Genomic DNA, 27,972 nt, shown 5'->3' with positions numbered 1-27,972 from the left:
GGGCATGCCCACAAGCCCTGTCACAACACTGCAATCTGCAAACCAACACATGCCCACATAATTCATTCTCCCTTCCTCCCTCCCTCTTTCCCTCTCTTCCTCTCTCCCTCCCTCTCTCTCTCCTGTCCTCTCCACTCTCACTCCCTCCCTCCTTTTCCCCTGTCCATTCTCTCCCCTCTTCTCCCCCAAACAGCAGGCACAAAGACACACACATACACACACCTGTCAATCATACCATGGGCACCCACATGTACCCTCCTGTTTGCAGCCCAGCAGGTCAGAGACATTCATACTCCCTTAGCCTTCTCTGCCTCCCTGAGTTGTGCCCCATTTTCTGAGTCCATAATGGACAGGGGCAATGGTTGCCAACCATGGGATGCATCCTGTGGATGTCCTAGCTGTGGAAAGTCTCTTTGGGCCTCCAGGGGATGTTCTGCAACGATCCTGCAGGACCTTCAGTGGCTCCAGCAGCCAGGCCAGCTTAGATAAGTCTTTCTTCTGGTGGCACCTTGAGGACACTGTCCATCTCCAGTCGGGCCCCTGCCACCTCCTGCTGACTTGGGCTGTAAGTGCCCTCAGACTGGCGGCGCTTTCTGGCAGCCAGGATCCCTGAGAGGAGCCCCAGGAGGAGGAGGAGGAGGCAGGCACAGGCTGCAGGCACTGCTACCAACAGCAGTGGGAACGGCAGCTGCAGAGGCGGACTTTTCTGCAAGAGATGGGAAACAAGAAGACTCAGGGAAGTAGGCTTCCCAAAGTCAGGAGAGCAGCTCCTGCGGTGGGAAGGCAGAAGCCAGGAAGCCACCTGTCCAAGCCAAGGCAAGGGGAGTGCTGCATAGCCCTGGCTAGGACAGTAGACAGTAGACATTCCAGGAGTGCCTGTGGGGGAGGGGCTTGACACAATTCAACAACAGCTGAAGTAAAGAGCAGAAAGCAGAGCCCACTAATGACAAGGACAGACAGAACTCATTATGACCTGCCTACTTGCAAGGGATTGCTCTGACAGCCTGTCCCCAGCACACTTGAGCCTGCTTGGGGGGTGAGGGCAGCATTTCCCCATCTTCAGTCACAGACTCCCACAGTGCCTCCATCAAAGACTCCATGTGCCTAGAACTCATATCCCCCAAATCAGAATTCTTGAGGCAGCCCACTGTCTGTAACTTTTATCCCCACCCCCAGCATTCAAGCCCAGAGAATGAGGCCCCAAAACCATAAAGTTCACACCTTCCCTCTCTACAGCATTTCATCAGGAGCTGTAAGGTCACTTCCTTTCCCTGGGGTAGGGGTGGGTACATAGCCTGTAAAAGTTCAACACTTCCCAGAAGCAAAAGCCAGACTGCGAGGAACCTACAGGGATCAAGGCCACTCCCCAGACTGCCCTTACAGAAAACCCTATATCAGCACCCACTCTGGTATCAGGGCCTCCCCAAGGCTTGGTGCTGGTCCCCACAGGCCCACACCTCTGTCAGCTGAGCCTCCTTGGGGCAAGGTTACCTGCAGCGCCAGAGCCTGCACTGGCAGGCTCTGCTTCAGAAATTGCTCTGGAGCCCAAGGAGACTACAAGCTCCATGATCCTGTGGGCTCAGAAGCCAGTCCCAGAGTACAGTTGGAAGATCCCAACCTGTCCCCCCACTGCCACTACCCTGATGGTACTAATACCACCAGGAAGCCCCAGTAATAAGTCCACAAGGGCCATGCCCTCCCTGCCCACTGTTCTTTTGCTATAGTCCAAACAGGCCTAGCAGCCCACCCCTGAGAACCACTCACCACCACTTCACAGAACTGGCCAGAGAATCCTACATTGCAAGTACATTCAAATATGCCACTGGCTGCCCGGCAGGTGCCCCCATTCAAGCAAGGGTTGACTTCACAAGACAGGTTAGGACTCTGACACCTGGAAGAGACAGAGGCTAAGAAAGCCAATTCCTCTCACCAGAGCTGCCCCCCATTCCCCTAGCTGCTCCCCTCCTCCACCCAAGCATCAAAGCTCATCTAGCCACTGTTGAGCCTGCCTCATCACTGTCAAGTGACCAGAGCTGAAGATGATTCCCATCACCTACCCATTCCCCTTGAGCCCAATATTTATGCCTAACAAGGGCTCCTACTCCATGAAAATGAGGAAGAGCATGTAGCAGGGAGGGATGCCAACTGCACATTCTGGAGGCCCACAGGTTGCATTTTGGCTGTGTCCACTAAGCACCAATGGGCCTTAAACTAGGTGGGCTGTGAGGTAGCTGTGCACACCTTTAATCCCAGCATTTGGGAGACATAGACAGGTAACTCTGAGTTCAAAGCCAGCCTGGTGTACAAAGTAAGTTCTAGGACAGCCAGGGATACACAGAGAAACCACATTTCAAAAAAGAAAAGTCAGGCAGTGGTAGCACATGCCTTTAAATCCCAGCACTGGGAGGAAGAGGCCAGCCTAATCTACAAGAGTTCCAGGACAGCCAGGACTGTTACACAGAGAAACCCTGTCTTGAACCACCCCCCAAAAACTGGCTAGACAACTACCGTCCTACTGGCATCCAGCTAAGAGACAATGGTCTTGGGAGTCCTAGACAGACCAAGTGACACTGGGGGGTTATCGGCACTGATGACAGTGAGGGCAAGACAAGGAGGACCCCGTTTCCCTTGCCAAGGCTGAGAATCCAGGGGCAACCTCCCATGACCTTGGCTCCCAGACCCACCTCAGGCCAACAAGGCCTTCCTGGCAACTGCAGTTGGTGCCTAGGGAACCACCCTCACAAGGGGTGCCATCTTTGCAGGTGGAATTGAGGCTACATCCCTGAGGCAGAACAGGCAACCTGTGGAGAGAGTAGGAAGCTGGGTGGAAGTAGGAAGTAGGGTGCTGTGAGTTGACCACAGTGCTCTCATTTGAGGAATGCCCACCCTCTACAGCCAAAGAACACAGAGTCTGTCAGTCATTCTGCTGCTTCCCCTCACAAGAGCCAAGGCCTTTGATAAGTGCTGAAATTAAAGGGCAGGGCAACACAGTTCCTAAACTTCCTGAAGAGAGGGCTAGGCAGCTCTGGACCCAGGAAGAAATGGGGAGAGTTGCAAAGGCTCTGGCCCTGGGGATGGACGGAGACCATCACTAAGGGCAGCTTCCTTCAAAGTCCCCAAATCATGCCCGTAATTATTTCTGCCCTCCTAACTCTCCTCAAACCACAATGTTGTTAATTCAAATTTAGCCTAACCTCTTTATGAGCATCAAATAGAAGTGACTTTCCCATTTCGAAAGAGAGACTAAGGAGAACTCATCCCTTCAAACCCCTCTGCCCACAGCCACAGCACACCTGCAACGTGGGCCTGCGAAGCCAAGAGGACAACGGCATTCGAAGCGGCCTTCGGGGCGTACATGGCATTGGCCCCGGACACAGGGCGACAAGCGACACGGATCAGCGCGGACCTCGCAGAGGGGTCCCTCCCAGGCTGGACCGCAGGCGCAGGTGAAGACATCGAAGAGGTCACGGCAAGCACCGCCATGCAGGCAGGGCGAGGGCGCGCACACAGGCGCACCGCGGCAGCCAAGGCGCATGACCGGCGACCCGGGCCAGGCTACGAAGTGCTCTCGGGCTCCAGAGATCGCACCGGGCCGCGGCGACGCCAAGGGTAACGGGAGACCGCCGAGTGCCACACGGCCCATGCATCCAGTAAAGTTCTCAGCCAGCAGCATGCGCACGGCATCCGGGCCTTGCAGGAAGCCCAGGTCGCCGCCCAGGCCCTGCAAAGCCACAGGCATTGCCGCGCCATCCAGCCACAGCAGCCAGCGCGAGACGGCGGCCTGTGGAAGCTCCCGAGCCAGACGCACGAAGTGCCAGGCACCATCGGCCACACGTGGTCCGGGCTCGGGCAGCACCGAGCCAGCCACATCCACTGTCAGTGAGCCGTTGTGCACAGCCAGCCAGATACCCAAGTGGGCGCCCGCAGCGGCGCGCAGCAGCACAGCCTCCAGGTCGCGAGTGCGGAAGGCTAGGGTGAGCTCGCTCATTGCGGGTGCCCAGGACACGTTGTGACCGCTGAACACAGCAGGAGGGCCCTCGCGGACTGTAGTCTCGGCCACACCTGCAGAGAGAGTTAGAGCCACTGGGAAATGACCAGCCATGCCAGCTTTTCCTCCCTGCTCAGAGTGCAGGTGATAGGGTCCACTGTCCACAAGGACTGACCAGGGCAGGCACCTGTCACCTGACCTCAGAAACGGCAGCCTGCCATTTCTACCCCTTATGCATTCTCCACCTGGAGGGAATCAGTTCCAGGGCAATACTAAGGGGAACACAACACTTGCTACCCTGAAAACATTAGCTATATCAACAGTATCAACTCAAGTCCAGCCTGCTCCCCTCCTCCCTGAGGGAGGCTCACTGTTCACCTAATTCAGGCGCACATCCAATCAAATCCCTCTCCCATTTACAACCCTCTGTAAGGCTGGCAATGTAGCTTAGTTGGTAGAGAGCATATAGAAGGCCCTGGGTTCCATCCTTGACACCCCTTCACATTGGAGTCCCTGAATTGGGGAAGTTGAGGCAGGACCATCACAAGTTCAAGATCACCCTTTGCTACATAATGAGTTCAAGGCTAGTGTGAGCAATGTGGGACCCTTGGTCTCTGAGCTGGGCTTCAAATCCCTACCAACTTCTCAATCCATCTTCGACAGCATCTTCCTAACCTTGTGTTTCTGTTGTCCTTAAGAACCTCAAAAACCTCACACATGCCACACCCTCCCCCTTTCCTAATGTTCCTCTGCTGTGGCTCACTTGAAGTTGCTTTGAAAACCCTGAGAGTCTCTGTCCTTCAGAATGCAGTGTCCCACTACACTGGTGGTGTTGGCACTCCTGGTCCACAGCCCAACATCCCATAAACCCTAAAGGATCTAACCAGTTTCAGTGTCCAGCACCCAAACTCACACACAAAGCCATCTGGAACCTCCTCACAGGTGGCAGGTGGGAGGCAAGGCTGGCTGGGGCACCACAGCTGCTGGGCACAGGTGGGCCCTGTGAAGTTGCCAGAACAGGTGCAGTAGAAGTCATTCCAGGTGATGTGGCAAGCTCCACCATTGAAACAAGGATTTGGCTGTGGAAGAGTCAGGATATCAATGAGCAATGAGGAAAGTAGCACCCCACCCCCATGGACCATCTCGCCACAAAGTTGAAGGGGAACTTGTCATCACCCCTACATTATAGATGGGAAACTAGGCCCAGCTAGGTGAGGCCACCTAGTCTGAGGAACCCAGCCAGTAACGAGGCTAGCCTTGTTCGCACTGGGTTATTCTAGCCTATGTTCTGCTCATAACCCTCACTGCCTCTTTCCCACAGACAGCAATTGCAGAAAGGCTGAGGTCCATTCTCTGTCTAAGGGTGTCATCTCAGACTGGGACAAACGGAATTCTGGGACCACTCGAAGGAAGAACAATTGGACAGGGGGGAAACAGGTACTCTTCCACTCTAATGACAGAATTCTGAGCAGGTCATGTGGCTTTCTAAGCCTCAGTTTGCCTATGTCATAACACAGACCCTAGCTAAGGACCCTGCCTCAGGCACTCACATTGCATATGTCCTCAGAGACACAACCCTGCGTGAGGTTAAACGACTGGCCAGCATGCAGTTCACTAGGCCAACTTAAGTTCTTCATTGGTGAAGAGAAGAAGGGGAGGTGGAGGTCATTGAGTTGCAGGTCCTGGAGACATCCTCGGAAGGGCCCACCCCAGGGCTGGGTGTCATCAGGGTAGAGCCTCCCACCCACATACAGCTGCTGGCCCAGGTCCTGCAGCTGGTCAGGGCCAAAACTAAGCACCACCAAGTGGCGGAGTCCATCATCCCAGCGCCCAGGGAGGATTAGAGCAGGATGACCCAGCACCTCAGTCCAGATCTGGCCCTCACTCAGGAACACAGTTAGGCTAGTCACTGAATCATTGACAAACTGGAGAAGCAGACCAGCAGGCTCCCGGGTGCGGAGAAAAAATGACACAGTGAGGTTTGGGCCTAGCAACTGGTGGAGCAGGAAGGAGACTGAGCTCGTGGTGCCGCCCAAGCCAAAGGTGGCAGCTGGAACCTCTGTGGGGAGAGATAGTACTGAGGTGAGGCCAGCAGGTTAGGGGCCCAGCACTGATGCTACCTCCCCACCCACTGACCCCTTACCGTCAGTGCATGTGGGCCCATGGTAAGGTCTTGGGCAGTTGCAGTGAAAGTGAGTCCATAGATCCACGCAGGCCCCTCCATGGGCACACGGCAGAGGTTGGCATGGTTCTCTGCGTTTGCAACCCAGGAGCACATTTCCGTTGAGCTCCTCAGGCAGCAGAAGGTGCTCTTCCACACGCACATCTTGGAAGCAGCCTGCAAAGGCCCAGCCACCAAGATAGATGGAGTAGGGCCCAGGAGGGCCAGAGGCCACTGAGGCTGTGGGACCTGTAGCCACAGGACCAGAGGCCACACAGAGCTGGCCAGGGCAGCCCTCGTGCCAGAGCCGCAGCTCCAGGGTTCCCAGGCGGAGTGTCACCTCCGCCTGGTGCCATTGGCCGTCATTTAAGGCTAGGTCTGGCAGTATAAGGACAAGTACAGCAGTGCCATGTCTCCAGAGTGTGGCTTGGAGTGTGGCCCTCACCAGTACCAACTCCAAGCTGTCTTGGGTGTCCCTGAGAGTGGCCAGGGCCCCAGCAAACAGTGTGGTACAAAACCGCAGCACCAGACCCAGAGAGACACCAGCTGGCACCAATCCCCACACAGAGCTTCCAGGCACGACCGAGAAGGTGGTATTCTGGTCACAGAAAGGCCCATAGGTCCCAGGTGGGCAGTGGCAGGCATAACTGTGGAGCCCAGACTTGAAAGTGGGGATGCAGGTAGCACCTAGTGGGCAGGTGTGGCCCTGGCAGCCTGTGAGCTGTACAGAGCAGTCATGTCCACCCCAGTCCTCAGGGCACTGGCAGATATAGCCTGCTACAATGTCACTGCAGGTTCCACCATGCAGGCAAGGTTCCGACTGGCATTCATCCACATCCTCCTGACATGTCAGACCTAAAGGGGAGAGATCAGCCAAAAGTCAGCACACCAGGCCAGAGTCACAGCCTCCAACCAGAACTCACATGCTTCTTGGTGATGCTGACCTAGGCACCTATAAACCAGGCCCCAGGAATCCTTTTCCTGGCCATGTTTGATAAGTCTCCATGCCCCTGTGGGTTTGACCCCCTAAGCACTCCCTGACTCCACTTTCCAACCAGTACCTCTTCCCCTGCCAGCTCTTGGAGCAGGTCTGGCAGCCTCCAGATTAGCTGCCTTTGGAAGTTCCTCCCCATCTGTCTCCACAGTAACCAAGTCTCTTTCTAGGGTGTCACCTAGCCATACTCCTTTGCTATATATGACCCAGCCATTCACCTTCCAAACTCTTCCTCATCCCACAAAGCCCTCAGAGGGCCCACAGCTTTCCCTCACACCTGCCCAAACTACTCCAACACTCCAACACAACTCCCATAACCCTGAGCTAAGAATGTCTGTTTACTCAGCTGTTTCCCTCTGGAGCCTGAATCTGCCCTTGGTAGGTATAGCCTTTGTAGATGTGGACCAGTCACAGTAACTGATACACCTGGAACACACTGAGCACCCCCGGGCCCACTCCTCAGTCCCTTTGCCCTAGGTCTGCCCAAGGGTCCCTACATTGCCTGAGAAGGTGCCACCCCCTCTTCTCCTCCAGAAGCAAAGGCCTAAGTGAAATCCCAGTTCAGCCAGAACATCCACAGCACAAGCCAAGGCCTAAACCCACACCTCAGCTGGAGAGACCCAGGCCCAGAGGAGTCAGTCAGGATCAGTCAGCCCACACAGCTCCTCCTCAGTCACCAGGCACAGCTGTAAACTCTTCCTTTGGGAGGCCCCAGTCCTCAGGCTCCCCAGAAAGGGGCTCAGGCCCCACATCCCTGTGGTCACCTACAGATGCATCAAGGCTTAAGAGAGGAGCGACCAGCCTGGGCTGCTTGCCTCCTTCTGGACAACTCGGGATGCCAGGTGGACCTTCCTCACCAACTAGGGTCTCTCCTCCAGGACTCCAAACTCAGAGATCTTCTCCCTGCCACCCACTAGTTTTTTAACTGCAAGGAGCTGAGTTCCCACAGACCCTGTGTAGACACCCGCTTCCAGGTTTCATTGCCTTATCTGTGAGATGGGGATGGCAAACCCTACTTATGAGATTATGGACGAGTGGGCCACTTGTTTGTTTTTGGGTTTTGGAGACAGGGTTTCTCTGTGTAGCCCCCGCTGTCCTGGAACTCACTCTGTAGACCAGGCTGGCCTCTAACTCACAGAGATCCACCTGCCTCTGCCTCCCGAGTGATGGGATTAAAGGTGTGCACCACCACACCTGGCAAGCTCAAATATCTTTGAGTGGTCAAGATAGGAAGGAGGGGATGTATCTCCAGCCCCTTCCCCAAGCAAAGGAAATGGCCTCCAGGGACCTGCAGAAAAAGGAGCTCCTGTTGTATGCTAAGCAGGAGCAGGAATGCTATGATGTGGGGGAGTACTACCCGAATTCCAGTGGGGGCAGGGTCATTAGAGGGAAGATTGTGTTCATGGGTGGCCCTGTGTCTGCAAGGAGAGCTTTGCACTCCAGCCACTGACAGCAGGCACAACTCCCAAGAGGCAAGGCATGTCCTTCGGAAGGCAGACACATGTGCACAGCTGTGTCTTCTGTTTTGGCTAAGGCTCTGTCCCCCTTTGATTTGATAGCAGGGTTCACGGCCCAGCTCTCTGGTTATCGCTCTACTGTTTCTCCCAGACAGCCTGCAGCCTCAGAACCAGACATCTATACATAAACCCCAGTACTGACCCCAGTTCAGATCCCTCTCTTGGGTCTCTCAGGCTGTCCCTGGCTCCACAGACACTCAGTATCTACAGGGCCAAAGTCACCAACCAACCAACATTAGCCAACGTTCCCCAGGGCAGCCTTGATGTCACCCACTCCATGCTTCCCTCCTGACTACTCAAACTGACCAGCCCCTCCCATTCCACCTACAAAGCTGGGGTTCCAGTTCAGCACACAACCCCAGTTGTCACTTGTGCCACCACACCCACCTTCAGCCTCATTTCCTGTGTGTATCAATTCACACACAGCCTTACCTCCATGCCAGCCCACCCCTCCCCCACCTGTGCACCTGTGTATCCATCCCGGCAATAGCACAGGAAACTGTTGGGCAGGTCCTGACAGCTGCCACCATTGAGGCATGGTCCTGAGGCACACTCGTCCACATCCACGCTGCAGTCATCCCCTACAAAAAGATCAACTGTGGCTGCTGCCTGCATCCCCAGAGCCAAGAACCAAAAGTGTCCATTTTATAACTGGGTAGATTGAGAGAAAGAGAGAAAGGTGGCATCTGGTAGGGCCAGGTCATGGGCCAGGCTGGATCCATCCTGGGGGATCTGGACCCTGACTGAGTGCTTCTCCAGTAGGCAACTCACCGGCAAAGCCCAGAGGACAGGTGCAAAGGAAGCCAGCGGCGTGGCTGAAGCTGAAGGCTCCAGGGAAGGTAGCCTGAACACCCCCATACAAGGCTGGGTCAGAGCGCTGCAAGCACAGGCCCCCGTTATGACAGGGATCCGATGCACACTCATCTTCATCCACTTCACACCGCTCACCACTGAAGCCTGTAGTGCACATGAAGGCATCAGGAAACAAGTGATTAGGTAGCTCCCAAGCCAACTGAGGACAGGATAGGGACAGAATGTGGTTGCTGACAGAGAGACTGTAGGGACACTACTAATTGCTACAAATACACTCAGATGTCCTTCTTGTGTGCCAAGTATACCATCACTCCTCTCTACAACCCAAGGGCAGGTGCTGTTAGCAGCCCTGTTTGCAGATCAGGAAACTGAGACTCATGCACATAAGTTACAAGTGCAGGACTCAGAGGGCCCAGACTGTACTCATGCATGCACAAGCCTTCACACCTGCCCCACCACATTGGCCAAGGAGCTCTCCCCCTTAATGCACGCACGCACACACACACACAGAGAGAGAGAGAGAGAGAGAGAGAGAGAGAGAGAGAGAGGGAGAGGGAGAGGGAGAGGAGAGGGAGAGGGAGAGGGAGAGGGAGAGGGAGAGGGAGAGGGAGAGGGAGAGGGAGAGGGAGAGGGAGAGGGAGAGGGAGGGAGGGAGAGAGGCTTCCACACACCTGGCCAGCAGAGGCAGCGGAAGCTCCGGAGGCCGTCGAGGCAGGATGCATTGTGCGTGCAGGGCGCCGACAAGCACTCCAGCACCTCCTGCTCGCAGCGGGCACCTTCGTAGCCCGTGTCCGCACAGTCGCACCGGAAACTGGCGTGGATGAGGCGGGAGCTGAGTGTGTGTCCATCCTGCAGCCCACCACCCCGCAGTCAGGTCACCCCGCCCAGGGCTCACCCATTGACCAGGTCATGGCACACGCCCCCATGCTCGCACGGCTGGCTCTGGCACTCGTCCACATCCAGCTGGCAGCTAGCGCCCGCATAACCTGGAGCGCACATGCAGCGGTAGGAGCCCACACCGTCTAGGCACGAGCCTCCGTGCAGGCAGGGCGCTGACAAGCACTCGTCCACCTCGTCCTCACATGTTATGCCTGGACAGGGGCAGGAGACATGGAACCACATCTAGCAGGGCGATAGTGGCCCAGCCAATAGTCCCAATCTGCTCCAGTTATCATTCAGAGGAGGTGATATTAAGTAGACACAAAAGGATCCTCCTTGTCCTGGCGGCCTCAAAGTGGGGTAGGCCGGGAAAGGGCTGGTGTTTAATAATGATGACCTCAACAAGAGAGAGAACTGAATCCCTTGAGGGTAGGAGCTAGGGTCTGTCCTGGGGTGCTGGCAGCAAGGGTGGGAGTGGGGGACTTCTTCAGAAAAGGCTTTGGAAGACTGAGCTAGGACAGGTGGGTAACAGTTGGTGGCCCTGGGAGGATGGAGAACAGACAGAACCTGGGGAGAGTGGAGGAGGGAGGTAAGAGGCATGAGAGCAGCAAGACCCCCTCATCCAAACTGGTCAGGCTTTGGGCCTAGAGAGATGGCTGAGCCATAAAGAGCACTAACTCCCTGCCCTTCCAGAGGACCGGAGTTCCATGCCCAGCATCCACATTAAGTAGTTCACACTTGCCCTGACAGATCAGGCCTGGCTTTCATGAGGATGCTCAGACAGAATTCCTAGTATTCTCTCACTCCAGGACCTCTTCTGGCAACCCATACACATGACATACACATAAATAAAAATGCAAGTCGTTGGTAGGGGTAATGACAGCCAATCTTTGTGGTCACCTTGACCTGACTTTAAATCGCCTGGGAGACACACTGCTGGCTGTGTCTGGAAGGAGTCTCCAGGAGAGTTCAACTGAGGAAGGCAAGCTGGGATCCTGGACTGAATAAAAATGGAAAGTCGGAGAAAGCAAGCTGAGCACTGGCATCAGCTGGAGACCCAGTGTGACCAGATGGCTATTGCTGCTCCTGCCCTACCTTCGACACCATGACGGACAGCATCCCCACAAGAGCCAAAGTGCACCCTTCCTTTAGTTGCTTCTTGTCAAGTATTCAACCAGAGCAATGAGAAGGGTAACCAACACAGCAGCTCTGCACAACAATGCAGTTCAGGAGACTCACTGGTGGATGCAAGAAGGGAGCCCACAAAAGAGGGGCACTCCAGAGTAGGGTCATCAACTCCTATCCTGCCTTGGTTTTAAAACTTGAAGTCCCTGGTTCTGCCCAGGAATTCCCATGCTTTTGGGGAAACCCTGAGTACACGTTGACCCTCCCAGGATAGGAGTGGAGACAGAGAGGAATGGAGGGAGATGGAAGATCTCCAGGTGTGGGATTTATGAGACATATCCTGTCAATGTAGATTTCCATGCCCCCCACCACCACCTAAGTAGGTTTCATCATGAAGGCTAAGTAGCCAGCTGCCTCCAGCTGGAGCTTCCCCCCTACTTCCCAGCCAACAAGCCTCAGGACTCCTCCTTCCCATGACCCTCCAGCCCCACTCCCAACCTCTGTGCCAGGGAGAGCCAGGCCCAGACTTCCTGGAATCCCAACTCCCCCACCCTGCTCTGAACAGAAGGAGGAGAGAAATTAGTCACACAAAGCTGCCTGCTCATATCACAATGATCACATTGGCTGGTATCCTGCACATGCAGTGCTCACATACCTACACACACACACACACACACACACACACTTTCCATAGAAGCATACACAGACATGACACCAGCAGGTGCTCAGAGTGCCTTTAGAATTACCATACCCACGGGACCCACAGTCTCACCTGCACAAATGTACAGACCCTGAGAGGGGAAAGATGCAGGGTCCCAGTTTTTCAAACTGCCCCGCAGTTTGAGCAGTGTCTAAATTCAGGGCTGACAGAAACCCCCGACTACACTAAATTAAATATCCTTTGAGGACCTATCCCCAGCTGTACCCTCCCTCTTGATGTCAGGCAGCTCCAGGAAGCAGCAGTGGGAGCAGAAAGGGACTGGGGTGAGGTGTTCCCAGGAAGAGAAAGCATGTGTGTCCATGACAGCCACATTTCTAGCCACCTGCTTCTACGTTATTCTACTCTAAGCAACAAGGACGGTTGGGAACACATCCCCATCACAGAGAGAAAAGGATCCCATTCAGGATGCCTAGAGGACAGAGGTCTACATGGCAGCCTGACACAGGTCTACACTGAGGAATTGCTAGAGACACCATCTGGGCATTGTCATGAAAGCCAAACCAGGCAGGTGTGCCCTGCTAGCATTGGCCTCCATCAGGGACCTAACTCAGTTCTGTGGCAGACAAAAGCAATATTTGTCAGTTACCTAATATGTGCCAGGTTCCACACCAACACTTAAACACACATGCACCAATCCCACCTGCTAGGTTAGCTGAACCAGTCCCACCTTCCATGTTAGCCCAAGAAAGATCAGTTGAGCCACCAGTCCAAGTGTGGGTACCAAAGCTGCTAGCCAGCCCGAGGCATCTCTAGACTTGAGCCAAAGCCAAATAGGGATGCTTACACTATGAGTAGCTGATGGCCTTCATGGCCCAGCCCTCCAAGGTGACTGGTTCCATTACCTGCATAGCCCAGGGGGCAGTGGCACTCATAGTGATCTGCTAGGTTGCGGCAGGTGGCCCCATGGTGGCAAGGCTGGGATGCACATTCATCAATGTCCAGCTCACAGTAGGGACCCTGAAAGCCAGGCACACAGTAGCAGCGGAAGCTGTTGGGATCTGGGCCCTGGGGCACGCACAATGCACCGTGGTGACATGGCTGAGTAGCACAGCCTCCAAGCTCTACTGGCTCACAGGTATAGCCACCACTTTCTGTAGCCTGGCATTGGGTCCCTGGAGCACATGGGTCTGAGGTACAGGCACTTGGGGTCTCTGAAGGAATCAGCCCTGCAGAAAAAAGAAAGCAATTTGGCTATGTGGGCAGGGTCTGCATAATGCACCCTTCTCTCAATGTTAGCAACAAACCTAAAGATAACACAGGACTGTCTGTTTTTAAGAGCCTGCATGCACATCTACAAGCTGATCCCGAATGGCAGATACCTATGCCTGGGACTGAGGTTTTTGTTAAAACTACTCTTAATAGGTTTTCTTTACTTATTTTGTGTTTAATTTTAGAAGCACTCTTCGGTAGTCCAATCTAGCCTGGAACTTGCTATGTATCCAAGGATGACCTTAAATGTCAGTCCTCTCTCCCACCTCCTAAATGCTGGGATTATAGGCATACACTAGCACTCCAGGTTGATGGAGTGCTGGGGAATCAAACCCAGGGCTTCTTGGTGAAAGCTCTGCAGAATGAACTACCCCTCCTCCAGGCCCAGGCAGGTTTCAGTTGTATATAGACAGCAGAAACAGAGGACAGAATGAGTGGCTCCCATGTGATAGCATTGCATAACAGATAGTATCCACACTGCTTTCTGGTCACCCCTGCAGCACCCCTAGTAGGCTTGGACTGTTCTATGTTCACTTTACAGACAAGCAATAGAAGCTCAAGGAAGTAAAGACTTGCTGACATCACACAGTAAGTTCACAAGGAACAGACCTCAATGCCAGGGTGGTCCCACTGCACCAGGGAGTAGCTCGCCAGGCCTTTCCATTCGCAGGCCTGTGTCCTCTCAGCAGCCTGAAGTGGGGTGGAGGAAACAAAGGAGGGGACAGCTTCTATCCCCCCAAGCTTCCGCTGGGGGTCTGGTAACTTCATCCCTAACTGAAACCTAAGATGTCCGACCTCAGCCTCACAGAAAGAATGGACTTCAAAGGCTGGGCCTGACTCAGCCTCTCTCACTCCTGCCCACCCTGGTCCCACCTTCCTGCCTTCTTGCCTGGGACTTCTAGAGGATCACTAGCACCCATTTCACCCCCCACAGGCAAATGCCTGGCATAAGCACCTGAGACAGAGCAGATATAGTGTCCTTGACCTACTCAATGGGTACAGGACCAGGATGGAGCGCTCTGTGTTGATTTAGAAGCCAAGTTCAGAGAGCCTTATTCACTTCATGCCAGCCTGAAAACCTGTCACTAACAAGTCCAAAAACCAGCTCAGAGAACCATGAGCTATGAGACCTCCTTTTGTGTGGCAGAAGGGTTCAAAACCTCAGATGCCAGATACAGCTGTGAGGGAAGGGAGCTATTCTACCCCCTGCCTGGAGTTCTAGGACCTACCCTCCCCCCCCCCAGGTTGTCATGCAGACACTAGCCAGACCTGAGCAGTGAGCTGCATCAAGGCCCTGCACCTTCCCCTCCCCCACTCCATGAAGATCCCCCCCTCCCTCCGGATAAGGTTGGCAGCCTGTCAGGCGTCATCCACATTCCATGGGGCAGGGCAGTTGCTGGCCATATCCCCATGCTCCTCAGCAGCCCAAGATGGAGGACAGCAAGCCACAGTTCAGTAGACTCAGGGAGACATGGCTGTGCCATCTCAAGTGCCCAGGGTTCTTCCTTGCACACAGGACCTAATACCCACCAGAGCCAGGCAAAGGGTCAGGTTGTGGAGTCTGAGATACTTTCTGGCTAAGGGGCCCCTCTACTCACAGCTATCCCAGCCCAGGCATCCATTCCCAGGTCTCTGTCAAGCCTGAACTTATGGGCTGAGGAAAAAGGCAGCCTGGGCTACTCTGAGGGCTTACAGGCAGTAAGTGGGTGGACCTTCTGCTACTGCTCCTGTGACTGGACAGACTGGGAGGGTCAGTGCAGGTACACCAGAATAGATACCCTATGAGGGGAAGAAGACAATTTGATGGGTGATGGGGAAATGGTCAGGTGAGTGCTGCAGGAAGTGGATGGAGCATGGTTTGGAGCATCAGACAGATTCAGTGTTGTGAAGATCCTTGACACCCAGTGAACGCCCCTTAAGAGGCAGCGGCCATGATAGCCAAAGTCCCCAGGCCCAAAAGGCCCAGAGTAGCCTCTTATGAAGCGCCTGCCACTGGGCCCTTGCCAACAGCTCCCACTGTAATCCCATCAGGGCACAGGTACTCATCCCCTCACCCCAACCTGGAGCTTGGCCACTAGCTCAGAGCCCTATATGTTAAGTGGCCACAGCATCAGGAGAAGGCGTTTTTCTCCTCTATTGGTCCTCAGAAAGCCCTGCAGAGGTCTGCTACCCTAAGAACTCCCTGCAAGGCGGAGCCCAGCCCCACAATTAGAAAAGCCACCTCTAGTGGAACAGGGCAGAAGGGTACAAGAGGCCCAAAGCTGCCTGGATACCAGTGGTGTCAACAGTTTTATCTGCCCTTTTTACAATCCAGAGACCCATCACTTCCAGTCCCACCGCACTCCAGGGTGGCCCTGACAGGCCAACAGTGAGCCCAGAGGGTCGACTGAGCAGGGGAGGGGAGGGGTTCTCCCTAGGGCCTAGCTGGAAGGGCGGAGCCTGTCACCAGGGTAACAAGGGGCCAGTGCTTATCTTTACAAATCCCTCCTGACCTCTCAGACTGCCAGGGCTGACCTGGCAGAGGAGAGATTAACAGACACAGACACTTTCCTTAGACCTGCACCCTGCCCTACCCAGAGGAGAGCATGAGGGAGCGCATGCGGTCATTGTCGGTGGTCACTGTGTGAGAGCTGTGTTCTAGGGCCAGGCATCTTTTGCCATCTCGGTATATTTACTCCTTCCTAGGTAGAAAAAAGGAACTGCTTCCCATCAAGAGCCTGAAAATCTGCGTCTACAGAAGCTCGTGAAATTACAGGCCCAACTATTGTGAACCTAATATGCCCCCCCAGCCCCTCCTCCCCTCCCCAGAGAGGTTTCTGGAGGTCTGGGAGGGGTATGTGGCACTTGCCTCACATGTGCAAAAGCTCGGGTTGCAGTGGCAGCACAGGAGAGCAGAACTCTCCTCCTTGAGCTTAGCAGTTGGCATGCTTAGCAGTAGAGTAGAACACTTACTTTCTCTGTGCCAGTCAGGGCTGTTATCACTGCCGTGAAACACCCTGACCAAAGCAAGCCAAGGAGGAAAGGGCTCACATGTCCACATTACTACTCATCATTAGAAGTCAGGGCAGTAAAGACAGGCAGTCAAGAGGCTGCAGCTGATGTGGAGGCTGTGGCGGGAGCTGCTCACTGGCTTGTTTCTCATGGCTTGCTCAGCCTGTTTTCTTGTAGACCCAGGAACCACCAGCCCAGGGATGACCCACAATGGCCTACATGCTCGCTTACAGCCCATCTTACAGAGACATTTTCTCAATTGAGGGTCCATCCTCCAACTTTTGTCAAATTGACATAAAACTGCAAGCACAGAACCCCAAGGGGTACAGTGCAGAAAGGGGTCACTGACACTCAACACCCACTCATCAGGAAAAGGCAAAGACACCCCAGAAGTCAGGGAAGCTCGGATATGCTTTTTCAAAGATGTTTACCCCAAGGCCAAAAGGCATAATTTAGTAACAGTCCTGGCAAGTTTAAGTGCACCAGCACAGTGCTAGTTGCTAGTTGCTGAAGTTGCTAGTCCCTGGTCTCTGGCTCTGAATGAGAGAGACCATAAGCAGGGTGGTTCAGACCTGCCACTTGTTTTGGCTACTGTGGACAGTTTCTCTAGCAACTGTTAATATGCTTCCCCTTGAGGGCTATCGAGATGTCTCTGCAGACTTGCTCTGGAGAGCTCATGACCTGAGTTTGATCCTCAGAAGCCATGTGAATATGGAGGGAGAGAACTGACTCCACAATTGTCCTCTGACCTCCACACCTGTGTTTGCACCTAAACTGCCACCTCCTGTGTGATTCTGGCCCAACCATGCTGCTCTTGTGACCCTAGACAAGTTACTAGCCCTCTCTGAGCTTCATTCACCTGTTCTGTAAACAGAGCTTTGCTGGCTGCTGGGAGAATTAAAAGCTCTCAACATAATGGGTGGTATGACTCAGCCATAGTAAACCTTTGCTGGAGGCAAGCACCCAGCAGCCAGCAGATCCCCCCCCCCCATTGGTTGGAAGTGTGTGGCACCCTGCTTCTTTCCTATTCACCCAACACATGAACTGGGAGGAGGGGCCAGGTTTGAGGAGGACTGGCTGCCCCTTTGTATGCTACCCTCCCTGGGTGTTCAGGGAGAGGGTTGGGGGTGGGAACGACCCAACGTGTCCCTTTGTACTCCAAGATGCCTCATCCTCTCCATAGCAACAAGCAGTCCTCTGCTGCAGAGTGACTGGGATGGAGGGGCCCAGTTCAGGGCCTGGCAGGAGTGGGCATCTGAGCCTCCAGAACTTTCATCTCCTCGAAGATGGAAATTAGCTTTCAAATTACAAAGTTCCTGGCATTTCCACTCCCTCAGTCAGCTCTAGGTATTGGTGTGTGTGGTTTCCCACCCCAGCTTCAGGAATTCCTGCATACAGAAGTCACAGGAAAATGGCTGCCCCTAAGGGGAATATACAGGACATGGTATTCCCTTCTGCACCTCTGATATGCTGTTTGCCCACCTCATAGTCCTTGTACATGAACAATCCTGTGTGAATGAATGAATGTAGTGCAGTCTGCTGGTGTGTACACAACTGGCATGTGCAGGCATGTGCTATGCACATGGAGATACATGGTTTACCAGTGAGCTCACAGGGTTACCTGGCATGTGCCTGTGGACTCCTGTCCTGTTGCAGTGTGTATCCTATGCCAAACATCTCTGCAGCTGTCATAAGCACCTGTGTGGTACAGGTGGGACAAACTCGAAGAGCACATCCCAGAACCTCACACCTTTAATGTGCAGATAGCCTGGAGTTGCCTGGCTTCTCCATCATCATTTGCCTCAGGTACCCCAGCTTCTAGGTCCCTTCCTTCTCCAGCTTTTGTTTGGTTTCCTCCCTACAAAGTGGGGTCCACAATATACCCATCCTTCCTCCTGCCCCAGAGGAAAAGGCAATAAAGGCTAGGCATGCAGAGGGAATGCCACAGGTGGGGTTCACCAACCTTGGGCAGAACCCAGGCCCTCCCTGTTGTCCTTGTAACTATAGCAACCAAACCAAAACATCCTCCAAACCCCCCCCCCCCCAACAAGTGGGAATTCCAGGCTCAAAGCTGGATGCACTTGGACAAAGGCAAAAGAGCATTGGCTGCCTGGACTGTGTTCAGTTAGCCCTTCCAGCCTAGCTGAGGAATGCCAGAGATGGCTGCAGGGGACACACACATGATCCCAAACCCTAGCCATCCCAGAGACCCAGAACAGCTCTAATGGTTGCCTCTCAAGTGCAGTCAGAGGAGCAGGAACGAGGCAAGCACCCCTCACCCTGGTTCTCTTCCCCTTCTCTATTCTAATCCACCGCTCCCCTGCTCCCCCAATCCCCACTCACACCTCCAGTTGCCAGGAAAAGCCAGTTGAACATTTGAGACAATTTACAGCCAGTTCAGCTAGGACACAACTCTCTACACTAGTTCCCTCAGACAGAATTTCTATAGGCCGGCCAACCCAGAAAGTCACCTGCCTGGCAACTTTACATGCTACCTGAACCCCAGCTCAACGAATGACTCCAGTAGACTCTATGGTGATTGTCTAGGTTCTCTGAAACCTTCTCCAATTCATTCACTTCCACCTAGCGCGACATGCCTTCCCTAAGGGACACTTACACCAAGATCCTCAGCTTTCCCTAACTGCTTCTGCAGATCACAATAGACCTGATTCTCCAGGCCCCACTTGCATAAGCTCCTCAGTATAAAGTTACCAGGACACCCCAAACGCTCCAAGTGAGTCCCAGAATACCCCAACCTCAGGATCCCCACATATTCTGGGGCTTGGGACATGGTTCCCTTGAACGTGGCTACTAGACTCTCAGGCCAGGCCTTCAGCGTCTACCTGGAGTGAACCCCCCAGCCCCAGCCACACTCACCAGCCGGGACCCAGGACGGCAGCAGCAGCAGCAGCAACAGGAGATGGACATTTCTTCTGGAGCCCCAAGTCACAGGCCCCACCAGCGCCATGGCAGCCGACTCCGCTCGCCTGTGGGAACCCTCCGCTCGGCGGGCTCCGCGCCTCCTTCGTCCCTCCAACCAGCACTGACGCGGTGGACAGAGGCCCGGCCCCTCCTCTTGCCCTCCCCCTCTGCCCCGCCTCCCACTGCTCCTCCCCTGGCAGGATCCTCGCGGAGGGTCTGACCTACCGATCCCTCACAGACACAAGCCCCTTTGGAGGCCTCAGCTCTAGCAAGGCCCTGTGCCTGACCCTGGGTCTCAGTGCACAAGCCCTTCCCAGCCAGTCCAGTCCCTAGAAGGGCCGGTCAGGGTTCCCGGGCCTTCTCCCTCTTCTCCCAAATGCTCAGCCACCCTGCAGCTTCAGGCCTTAGTCTTCCCGCCCCGCCTCTGCTCAGAAGTATCCCACCCGCCCTTTCCTAACCTGCTTCTTCCACACCTGAGCTAGCACGGCCCCTCCCCCTCCTCTCACCGGAGCTCCTGTCCCAGTTGCTTCCTGCGTCCCACCCTGCTACTCAGTCCCTGTCGTTGTGGCTCTCAGTAAAATGTCAGTAAGTAGGTACTGGGCCCTGGACCACGTGCCCGCCTGACGCCCTTCTACCTTTCCCACACCCTCACCAGCCAAATGGGGCCTTTTCTGTCTTCCCATTTGCCTTTGATCTTTGTCTCTGAGGCTTGCAACTTTAGAAATGTCTCTGGGGTCCAAAAGGAACCTTTCCACTGAATGTCAGCTCTAAGTAAAATAGTGCTCCTCCACTGCCGCTCCCACCCCCTTCCTGGAAAGTCCTTCTCTTTGTCTAACCTCACAGTCACATGTTGCACTGGGTGGAGCCAGAGGATACCATCATCTCAAAAACCCTTCTTTCATGGCTTGCTGCCCTGATGGGGCAGTCTCCTTTTAAAGGGTCTTCTTCAAGTAAGCCCCTGGCAGAGGGCACCCTTGACCAGGTCAGCAATGCTGGATTCTGCACTGAAGGCCCTGGACTCTGCTGTGTCTGGCAGAACAGCTACTGGGTTTCTAGGATGTCCTTGGGGAAGCTGCAGATGGGACTATGAGCATCACAGGTATCAGACTGACCCAGCAGTCACCATGCATTACCAGCCCAAAGAACCCCTGGGTCCCCAGAGCTCAGAAAGAGACTGAAGCCCTGAGCGGGGCCCAGGTGAGCACTCTATCCTTACCCAAGGTTGGAGACCATGCCCTGTTTACTGGGACATCTACCCTGTCCACCCCAGTTCTCACTTGACCTGGGACTCCTCCCATCAGTCCTGGGGAAGTCATGCTCCACTTTTGGGGGAACACAGCTGAACACCGGAACCCCCTAACAGAGGATTATTCCTCCTGAGTATTCTGTCATCTGTAAGATGTGGTAACATCATGAGACTTTACAGGGCAGCTGTGCTTCATTCCAGGGGTCTGGACAGGACTGGAAAGGTTAAATAGCAGGTCCTCTGGTGTGGGGGTGGGCTGTGAAGGAGAGACAGGCGATCAGATAAGCACTGGTTCACCCAGCCCTAGCCCCCCACCCCGCCCCGCCCTCATCCCACAGCTGCCACCTAGTGGTCCTGTGATGTCTGCAGTGGACAAAGCCAGCCTGTAGCATGGATTGCCCTAAGAGGCCAAGAGAGCAAGAATTGGCTACCAGTGGTAGAACCGACACATCAGAGGGGAATATGGTAGGCCAATAGGACTAATTCAAATCCCTGGTTATCCACTTTCCTGTTCTGTAACTTGGGTGACTTACTCTGCATCTCTGAAGCTCCATTAACTTCCAAGTAAAAAATGAATAAAAACCCTCACTAGATAGAACTGTCTTAGGGGTTAGCTGTATTTAAGGTCTAAGATTTTTAAAACAGCTAAATGTGCTAGTTAAATTAAAAATGAGGAAAGTAACCTTAAGCCATATGCATTTCAAATTGGAGATATATTTATTAGTTATACTGGGAACATGATAAAGTAAGGATAAGTTTTCTCCTATCCAAAGAATCCTGGATTGTGACAACCAGCTTCCAATGCCAAGAGATAATTCAATTCAAATGCCTAAGTGTTTTTGTGGTAAGGTATATAATGTCCCCAAATAATGACAACTCAGTGTGCTTCTATCTTCCTCCACTCTGTATGGTTGTTGTATTTCTAGCACATTCTATGTATAATAACAACTATGGAAAATACTCTGTATTCTTGTGTAAGCTACTTGGGACTCAAGGCATTGCCCATCGAAAATAGCACTCCAGACACTGGAGAGACAGCTCAGCAGTTAAGAGCACTCGCTGCTCTTCCAGAGGACTTGGGTTTGGTTTCCAGCACCCACATGGCAGCTCACAATAGAGGATTTACTGAGTCCTCTGGTCTTCACAGGTACCAGGCACACACCTTGTGCACAGACATGAATATAGGCAAAACACCCATAAACATACAATAAATTTTTAAATTATTATTTTAAGTAGCACTCCATACAAAAGGCCTTGAGAAATCCACAAGTCAGATGGTCTGTAGGCCAGCTCTGTGAGCTGTTTACTGTCCTACAAACACATCACCTTTAATAACGACCCACTAACTGCCAGAGGCACTCCCTGGTCTCACAACCATCAAAAAGACCCAGCAAAAAGCCATGCAGCTCAGATGGAAGAATGTTTACACAGCATGCTTGGAGCCCTGGCTTCCACTCTCAGTGCATAAACAGTGGTGCACACCTGTGACCCCAGCGCTTCTGAGGTGGAGGCAGGAGGATTAGAAATTCAAGGTCGCCTTTCCGCAAGCTGCCCCGGGACGGGTCCATATAGTGTCCTAACTTAGAGAAACTTACACAATGTCCGGAGCCCTTGATGTCCTGCAGATGAAGGAGGGGGACGTCCTCAATTTCCTTGCTGCAGGGACCCACTTAGGTGGCACCAACCTTGACTTTTAGATGGAGCAGTACATCTACAAACTGAAGAGTGATGGCATCTACATCATCAGTCTGAAGAGGACCTGGGAGAAGCTGCTGCTGGCAGCCTGAGGAATCGTTGCCATTGAGAACCCCGCTGATGTCAGCCTCATCTCCTCCAGGAACACTGGGCAGCAAGCTATGCTGAAGTTTGCTGCTGCCATGGGGGCCACTCCGATTGCTGGCCGCTTCACTCCGGGGACCTTCACCGACCAGATCCAAGCAGCCTTCCGGGAGCCATGGCTCCTGGTTGTCACTGACCCCAGGGCTGACCACAAGCCCCTCAAAGAGGCGTTTTACATCAACCTGCCCACCATTGCCCTGTGTAACACAGACTCTCCTCTACGCTACGTGGACCTAGCCATCCCATGCAACAACAAGGGAGCTCACTCGGTGGGTCTGATGTGGTGGATGCTGGCCCGGGAAGTACTCCACATGCGTAGCACTATCTCCTATGAGCACCCATGGGAGGTCATGCCTGACCTTTACTTCTACAGAGACCCAGAGGAGATTGAGAAGGAAGAAGAGGCTGCTGCCGAAAAGGCTGTTACCAAGGAGGAATTCCAGGGCGAATGGACTGCACCAGCCCCGGAGTTCACCGCGGCTCAGCCAGAGGTGGCTGACTGGTCTGAGGGTGTGCAGGTGCCCTCTGTACCCATCCAGCAGTTTCCTACAGAAGACTGGAGTGCCCAGCCAGCCACTGAGGACTGGTCAGCAGCTCCCACAGCGCAGGCCACTGAGTGGGTTGGAGCCACCACTGAGTGGTCCTAAGCTGCTCTGCAGACACCCGAGCAAAGGGAAAAAAGATGGAAGGAGAATAAATTCGCACAAGCTGTCTCTTGAAGTCTTCACTCTAAAAATAAATAGGAATTCAAGGTCATCCTCAACTTAAAAACAAACCAAAACAAAAAGACTCCAAAAATCCCCAAATAGCACAAACTGGGGAATGGGTTCTATGCCAGCTATTAAGGGGGTTTCCCAACTGAAAACTGTGTCTATTACCTGTTAAGCCCTAGTTACTCTCAGGCCACAGCCAAATTCCAAAGCCCATAGTAAACCAAAGCCAAGCTGCCCTGTACCAGCAGTCCCCTGCCCCATCTCACACCTCTTACCTCTCACCTCCTCCTCCCAGTGAATTTGACAAAGCTAAGGGTGAGGGTTGCTCCCAGGAGTGCCCACCCCACATCACATGACACCTGCTGATGCTTTACCAGTGGGTTCTGGAGTCACCACATCAGTGAAGAGTTTAAATCTCCATCAAAGACTTGGTCAGTGCCTCAGCTGGCCTTGCATTGACCCCTATTCTAGTCACCAGTGTCGGCATCTGTCAAGATTCCAGTGAGAATCACTCAGTCCTTACTTGCAGAGTGTTCTCTTAGCAGGTGAACAAGACAGAGCAGGAAGGTACTGACTCAGAGCCCATGGAGCCCCAAGGACAGAGACCAGTCTCTGGGGGCAATTTCCCAGAGTGGACTGGAGCCATGAAGTATGAATAGGAGTTTTCCAGGTGAAGAAGTAGAAGCTACAGCATGCTAAAATCCCAGTTGGGCTAATATCAGTGATGATGAGAAAAGATAAGAGTGGGGTCAAGACCCAGGCGGTGGCGGCACACGCCTTTAATCCCAGCACTAGGGAGACAGAGGCAGGTGGATCTCTGTGAGTTTGAGGCCAGCCTGGTCTACAGTGAGTTCCAGCACAGCCAGGGCTACACAGAGAAACCCTGTCAAAAAAAAAAAAAAAAAGGGGGGGCTGGAGAGATGGCTCAGAGTTTAAGAGCACTGGTTACTCTTCCAAAGGTCCTGAGTTCAATTCCCATGTGGCTCACAGCCATCTGTAATCGGGTCTGGTGCCCTCTTCTGGTGTTGAAGCAGACATGTAAGCAGAGCATTGTAAACACAATAAATAAATCTTAAAAAAAAAAAAAAAAAAAAAGGTCAAGACAGGGCTTGTTGGTCCAGAGTTTGAAGGTGTCGGAGAAGTCCTGGGAGGTTGGGGGGTGGGGGTGGGTCAGGGTAGAGAATAAAGCTGGAAATGACGTGGTCAATTCCGTGTGGAAAGGTTGTGTAAGATTTTTTGTAGGGTAGGACGAAGAAACCGGAAGATATCTGGGTTAAGGCAGGACTGGGTACCTAACAATTGGGTGACTGCGGGGGCTGTGTATATGGAGAAGGCAGGAGCGGAACCAAGACCTCAGCTAAGTAAATTATGATGATGGGGGTGGGGCGGGCGGGGCTGGGACTGGTGCCTCTACTTGAGGAAGATGACCAACTCAAAGGACAAACTGCAGGTCTCCGTACAGCCACCAGAGGGCGCTCCAGGAAAGGCCCAGACGGCACTCCTTCCCAGGATACCTTCAGTAGCCTAGTTCCCCTGCAGTCGGATCTGACCTTCCTGAGGTGGGGGTGAAGGAAGGCAGAGGTCGTGGGCCGTAGGCAAGTTTACAGCTTGTCCTTTCTATACTGCTCGTAGCCAGGTGACTTACCAAGGTCATCTCAGGGTCAGATCAAAGCAGCCCCGCTGCTCCTGTTCAGGAAAAAAAGGGATTGCAGCGCCCCACATCGGAAGAACAGGAAGGATTGTCTTTCCCTGACAGTTGCAAAAAAAGCGTAGGTGGGCAGTTCCCATGAGCCACTCTATATATCCTGCCCAAACCTTTCAGTGTTCCGGATCGGGGAGTGGTGGCCGTTTTGGGCTGGGAAAGTATTTGGAAAAATGAAGACACCGACTCTCATAACTTATTTTGGTAAATGGACCTTGGGATGTTGAAGCTCAGGCTGTGTCTGGAGTCATGGCTAAGTGTCTCAGATCCAGGCTCAGTAAGGATTCGGACTCAGTCCTATCCAGGAACCCGGCTGGCCCCTTCAGCAAAGCTCTTAGGAGGTGATTCTGAACCATGTGCCTACGGCACTTAATGTCTATCTCTACTCCCTGTGTGAAATGTCCCTGTGTGCAGCCCACTGTAGGAGAACCAGCTTTCCCTCCCCTGCCACCTCAGGCCTGCAGGGACAGGTGATGGACAGAGAGTTGCTAGAATGCAGCCCGTCCTGTCTTGTCCAACAGGTGGGTGGGAAGCAGTTAAAGCGGTTTGCCTGAGGGACACACGTGAGGACAGAGGACCCAGGCTGAGGTGACCTCAAGCAAAGAAGGCCACAGAGGTCCAGGAAAGGGGACCCAGAGTGGTGCAGCTGAAACAAAGTACCCAGTGGCCCACCAGCAGCTGGAAGGAGTGTGGGAGATGCCTTTCCCGGACCCAGATGACAACATCCAAATAGTAGAGTTCAGAATGCCCCCATAAGAAGGTGTGAAGGTGTCAGGATGGGGCCAGCTGAAGAGACAGAGTGAGTAGCAGGGGAATCTTTTGGGAAAGTGATACATCTATGCTTGCATCTAAAAGGAACAATCTTTTCAATTTTTTATGAAAACAAAAACAAGCAACAAATGGGGACACTGAAATAGGAAACCCATCCCTATCCGATCTGACTGTAAGCCCAAATGCAAGCAAAAAATAATTCCATCAGACCTCACTAACCTGGAAAGAAGCGTCGCAGGCCTGCACTGCATGAAGAGCATCAGGCCCACTTAAACAGCACTCCTGAGGCCTAGAGGCCCACCCACCATCATGAAACAGTCCGAACCGGAAGACTGGATGGTCAAGTTTGCTAAGACCCTCTTTATACAATTCATGGCTGCCTAGATGCCTTCACAAGCACACATGACACACCACAACCACACACACATCACACAAACACATCATGCCACACACAACTACACACACACACACTCATCTTGCACACACCACATATACACAGACACACACAGAAAATACTCTCCAAACTCAGGCATACCAACACCTGAACACATGTAAATCAAGATCCACAAACCACACACACTCCCTACACAGACAGACACAGGCTGACCTGGCCAGCTGTTCTATTCATCCACATGCTGACCCTGGAGTGCCCAAATATACACAAACCTAATCACACTCACACACATATGTGCTAAAACATGCACATGTATCTAATCACCCCACATCTAAATGCTCATATACATGTAGTCACCCTCTCGTGTAGACAGGGCCAGATATGACACATCCACAAGATCCAAAAACATCATCAGGACACATCTACAGACCCAGCCCTGACACACCCACAGGCACACCCTCCCCATCACCATGCTTCCATAAATGCCCAAATGTACACATGTAACCTCACACACAAACAGGCACATGTGTGCGTGGACATAGCACATCACAGAGCCGTGTGCATCCCATCAGAACACAGCCTTCCTGGCTGAGTCAGGGCAACAAGCCTGGTGACTGAGTGCTACACCTCTCCAGCAGGGAGTTCCCAGCAGTGAACAGAGGCCTTCTGTACAAGGCCAAGGACACACACCCCATGGAAAGACCCAGGGCAAGTGCCTGACCACTCAGAGGGGCAGGAGGTACTGCCTCTCCCAGCTCAATGCCTGTTTTGTTTTGTTTTTGTTTTTGAGTGGGGAATTGGACAAGATGAAGACAGCTGGAGAGTGTGTTGCCTGCCATGTGCCTTTACCTTCCTCAGATGGTCCTAACTTCTATCAGGGGCTGTTAGGGATGGAGTCCTGGGTCCTCCTCGAGTCTGTTTCCTAATTTGGGATAGTGTATGTAATATCTTAGCATGAGACAAGCCACAAAGTACATGTTAGATTAAGTCAAATCCCACTGTTATATGCAAGTGTTCCTTTATTCACTCAGCACACTTATAACCCAGCTATACTTGCAAGTGTTCTCTACCCTTCCAATAATTCTGTTGTGATCTCCACTTTTCAGCCACTGAATCCAAGGCAGAGTCCAGTCACATATTCAAGGTGACCCAGCTGGTGGGAGGCAGAGCTAGAGTTGAAAGCCAGACCTGTCTGCCTCTTTAAATCCAGCTAGGACACGACTTGTGCCTCCCTTTTATAGTTCAAAGCCCTCCTCCCCTCTCCCTAGCAGCGGCCCCCTGTTAAATAAATCATCTAGGATGGGTTTCTAATTCCCAGACTTGGTTGCAAATGAATTATTCACATTCTAAGGCCTGCAAACCACAGGCTGGGCCTCATTACCCAAGAAGGGTTGCCCGCCCGCAACATGCCGCTCCCTCTCCTGGGCACCATGCCTGGTGGGCTGGCCAGAAAAGCTGAAGTTGGTGGGTGCCAGGGCCCTGTGCCTGTACCTTGCTCCTTCTCTGGGAACCAGGAGGGAGGGAGGGGCTTTCCTCCCCTCAGGCCTTTGCTTTCTAATAAGCTCACTGACTACTCTTAGGAATGTGCAGAGCTCAGCCAGAGTTTCCACCTGCAGCTATGTGGACCCAGGCAGGAAGCTTGCCCTCTCTGGGCTTCTGAGGGAGGCTGAGTGGCCAGCCTTCTCCATGCTTTTCTCTTCTCTTTGGAATCTGAAGCTTGTGCTGTCTGGTCAGGCTCCATGTTTGATTCTGGGGGACTGGGGTTCTAGCCTGTCAGGGTGTCCAGTGTCCCTGAAACCCAGGTGTGAGGCAGAGCCCTAGGAGGGATGGAAGGAACACAGTAAAACAGCTTGTCTTTAGGGAGAAGCCACTAGAAATGTTGGCCAACATTGTCTAATGGGGTTGGGCTTCTCCTGGGGACAGCTGGTGGCCAGTGCCTGACCAATCACAATGGCCAGGTTCCCTCACCTCCAAGGCACAGCTCTTA

The 27,972-nt window shown here is 53.3% G+C and overlaps 1 protein-coding gene and 1 pseudogene across 1 annotated transcript; one reads left to right on the top strand and one right to left on the bottom strand.

The window, feature by feature from the left end:
- Window positions 1-199: 199 nt before the first annotated feature.
- On the bottom strand, window positions 200-19,461 carry Crb2 (crumbs cell polarity complex component 2). Its single transcript, XM_051185362.1, has 13 exons — window positions 19,276-19,461; window positions 13,041-13,364; window positions 10,369-10,564; window positions 10,145-10,284; window positions 9,432-9,617; window positions 9,128-9,241; window positions 6,132-7,004; window positions 5,539-6,047; window positions 4,902-5,067; window positions 3,294-4,062; window positions 2,685-2,801; window positions 1,765-1,891; window positions 200-706 (listed from the first exon to the last, which is right to left on the bottom strand). The coding sequence occupies exons 1-13, from the start codon at window positions 19,364-19,366 to the stop codon at window positions 482-484; spliced, it is 3,837 nt and encodes a 1,278-aa protein (XP_051041319.1). The 5' UTR covers window positions 19,367-19,461; the 3' UTR covers window positions 200-481.
- Window positions 19,462-22,155: 2,694 nt separating this feature from the next.
- Window positions 22,156-23,083, top strand: LOC127222850 (40S ribosomal protein SA-like; annotated as a pseudogene).
- The last annotated feature ends 4,889 nt before the right edge of the window (window positions 23,084-27,972 follow it).

This window comes from Phodopus roborovskii, unplaced genomic scaffold (assembly GCF_943737965.1).
Source record: "Phodopus roborovskii unplaced genomic scaffold, PHOROB, whole genome shotgun sequence".
Taxonomy (NCBI): domain Eukaryota; kingdom Metazoa; phylum Chordata; class Mammalia; order Rodentia; family Cricetidae; genus Phodopus; species Phodopus roborovskii.
This window is presented reverse-complemented; position numbering and strand designations above follow the sequence as displayed.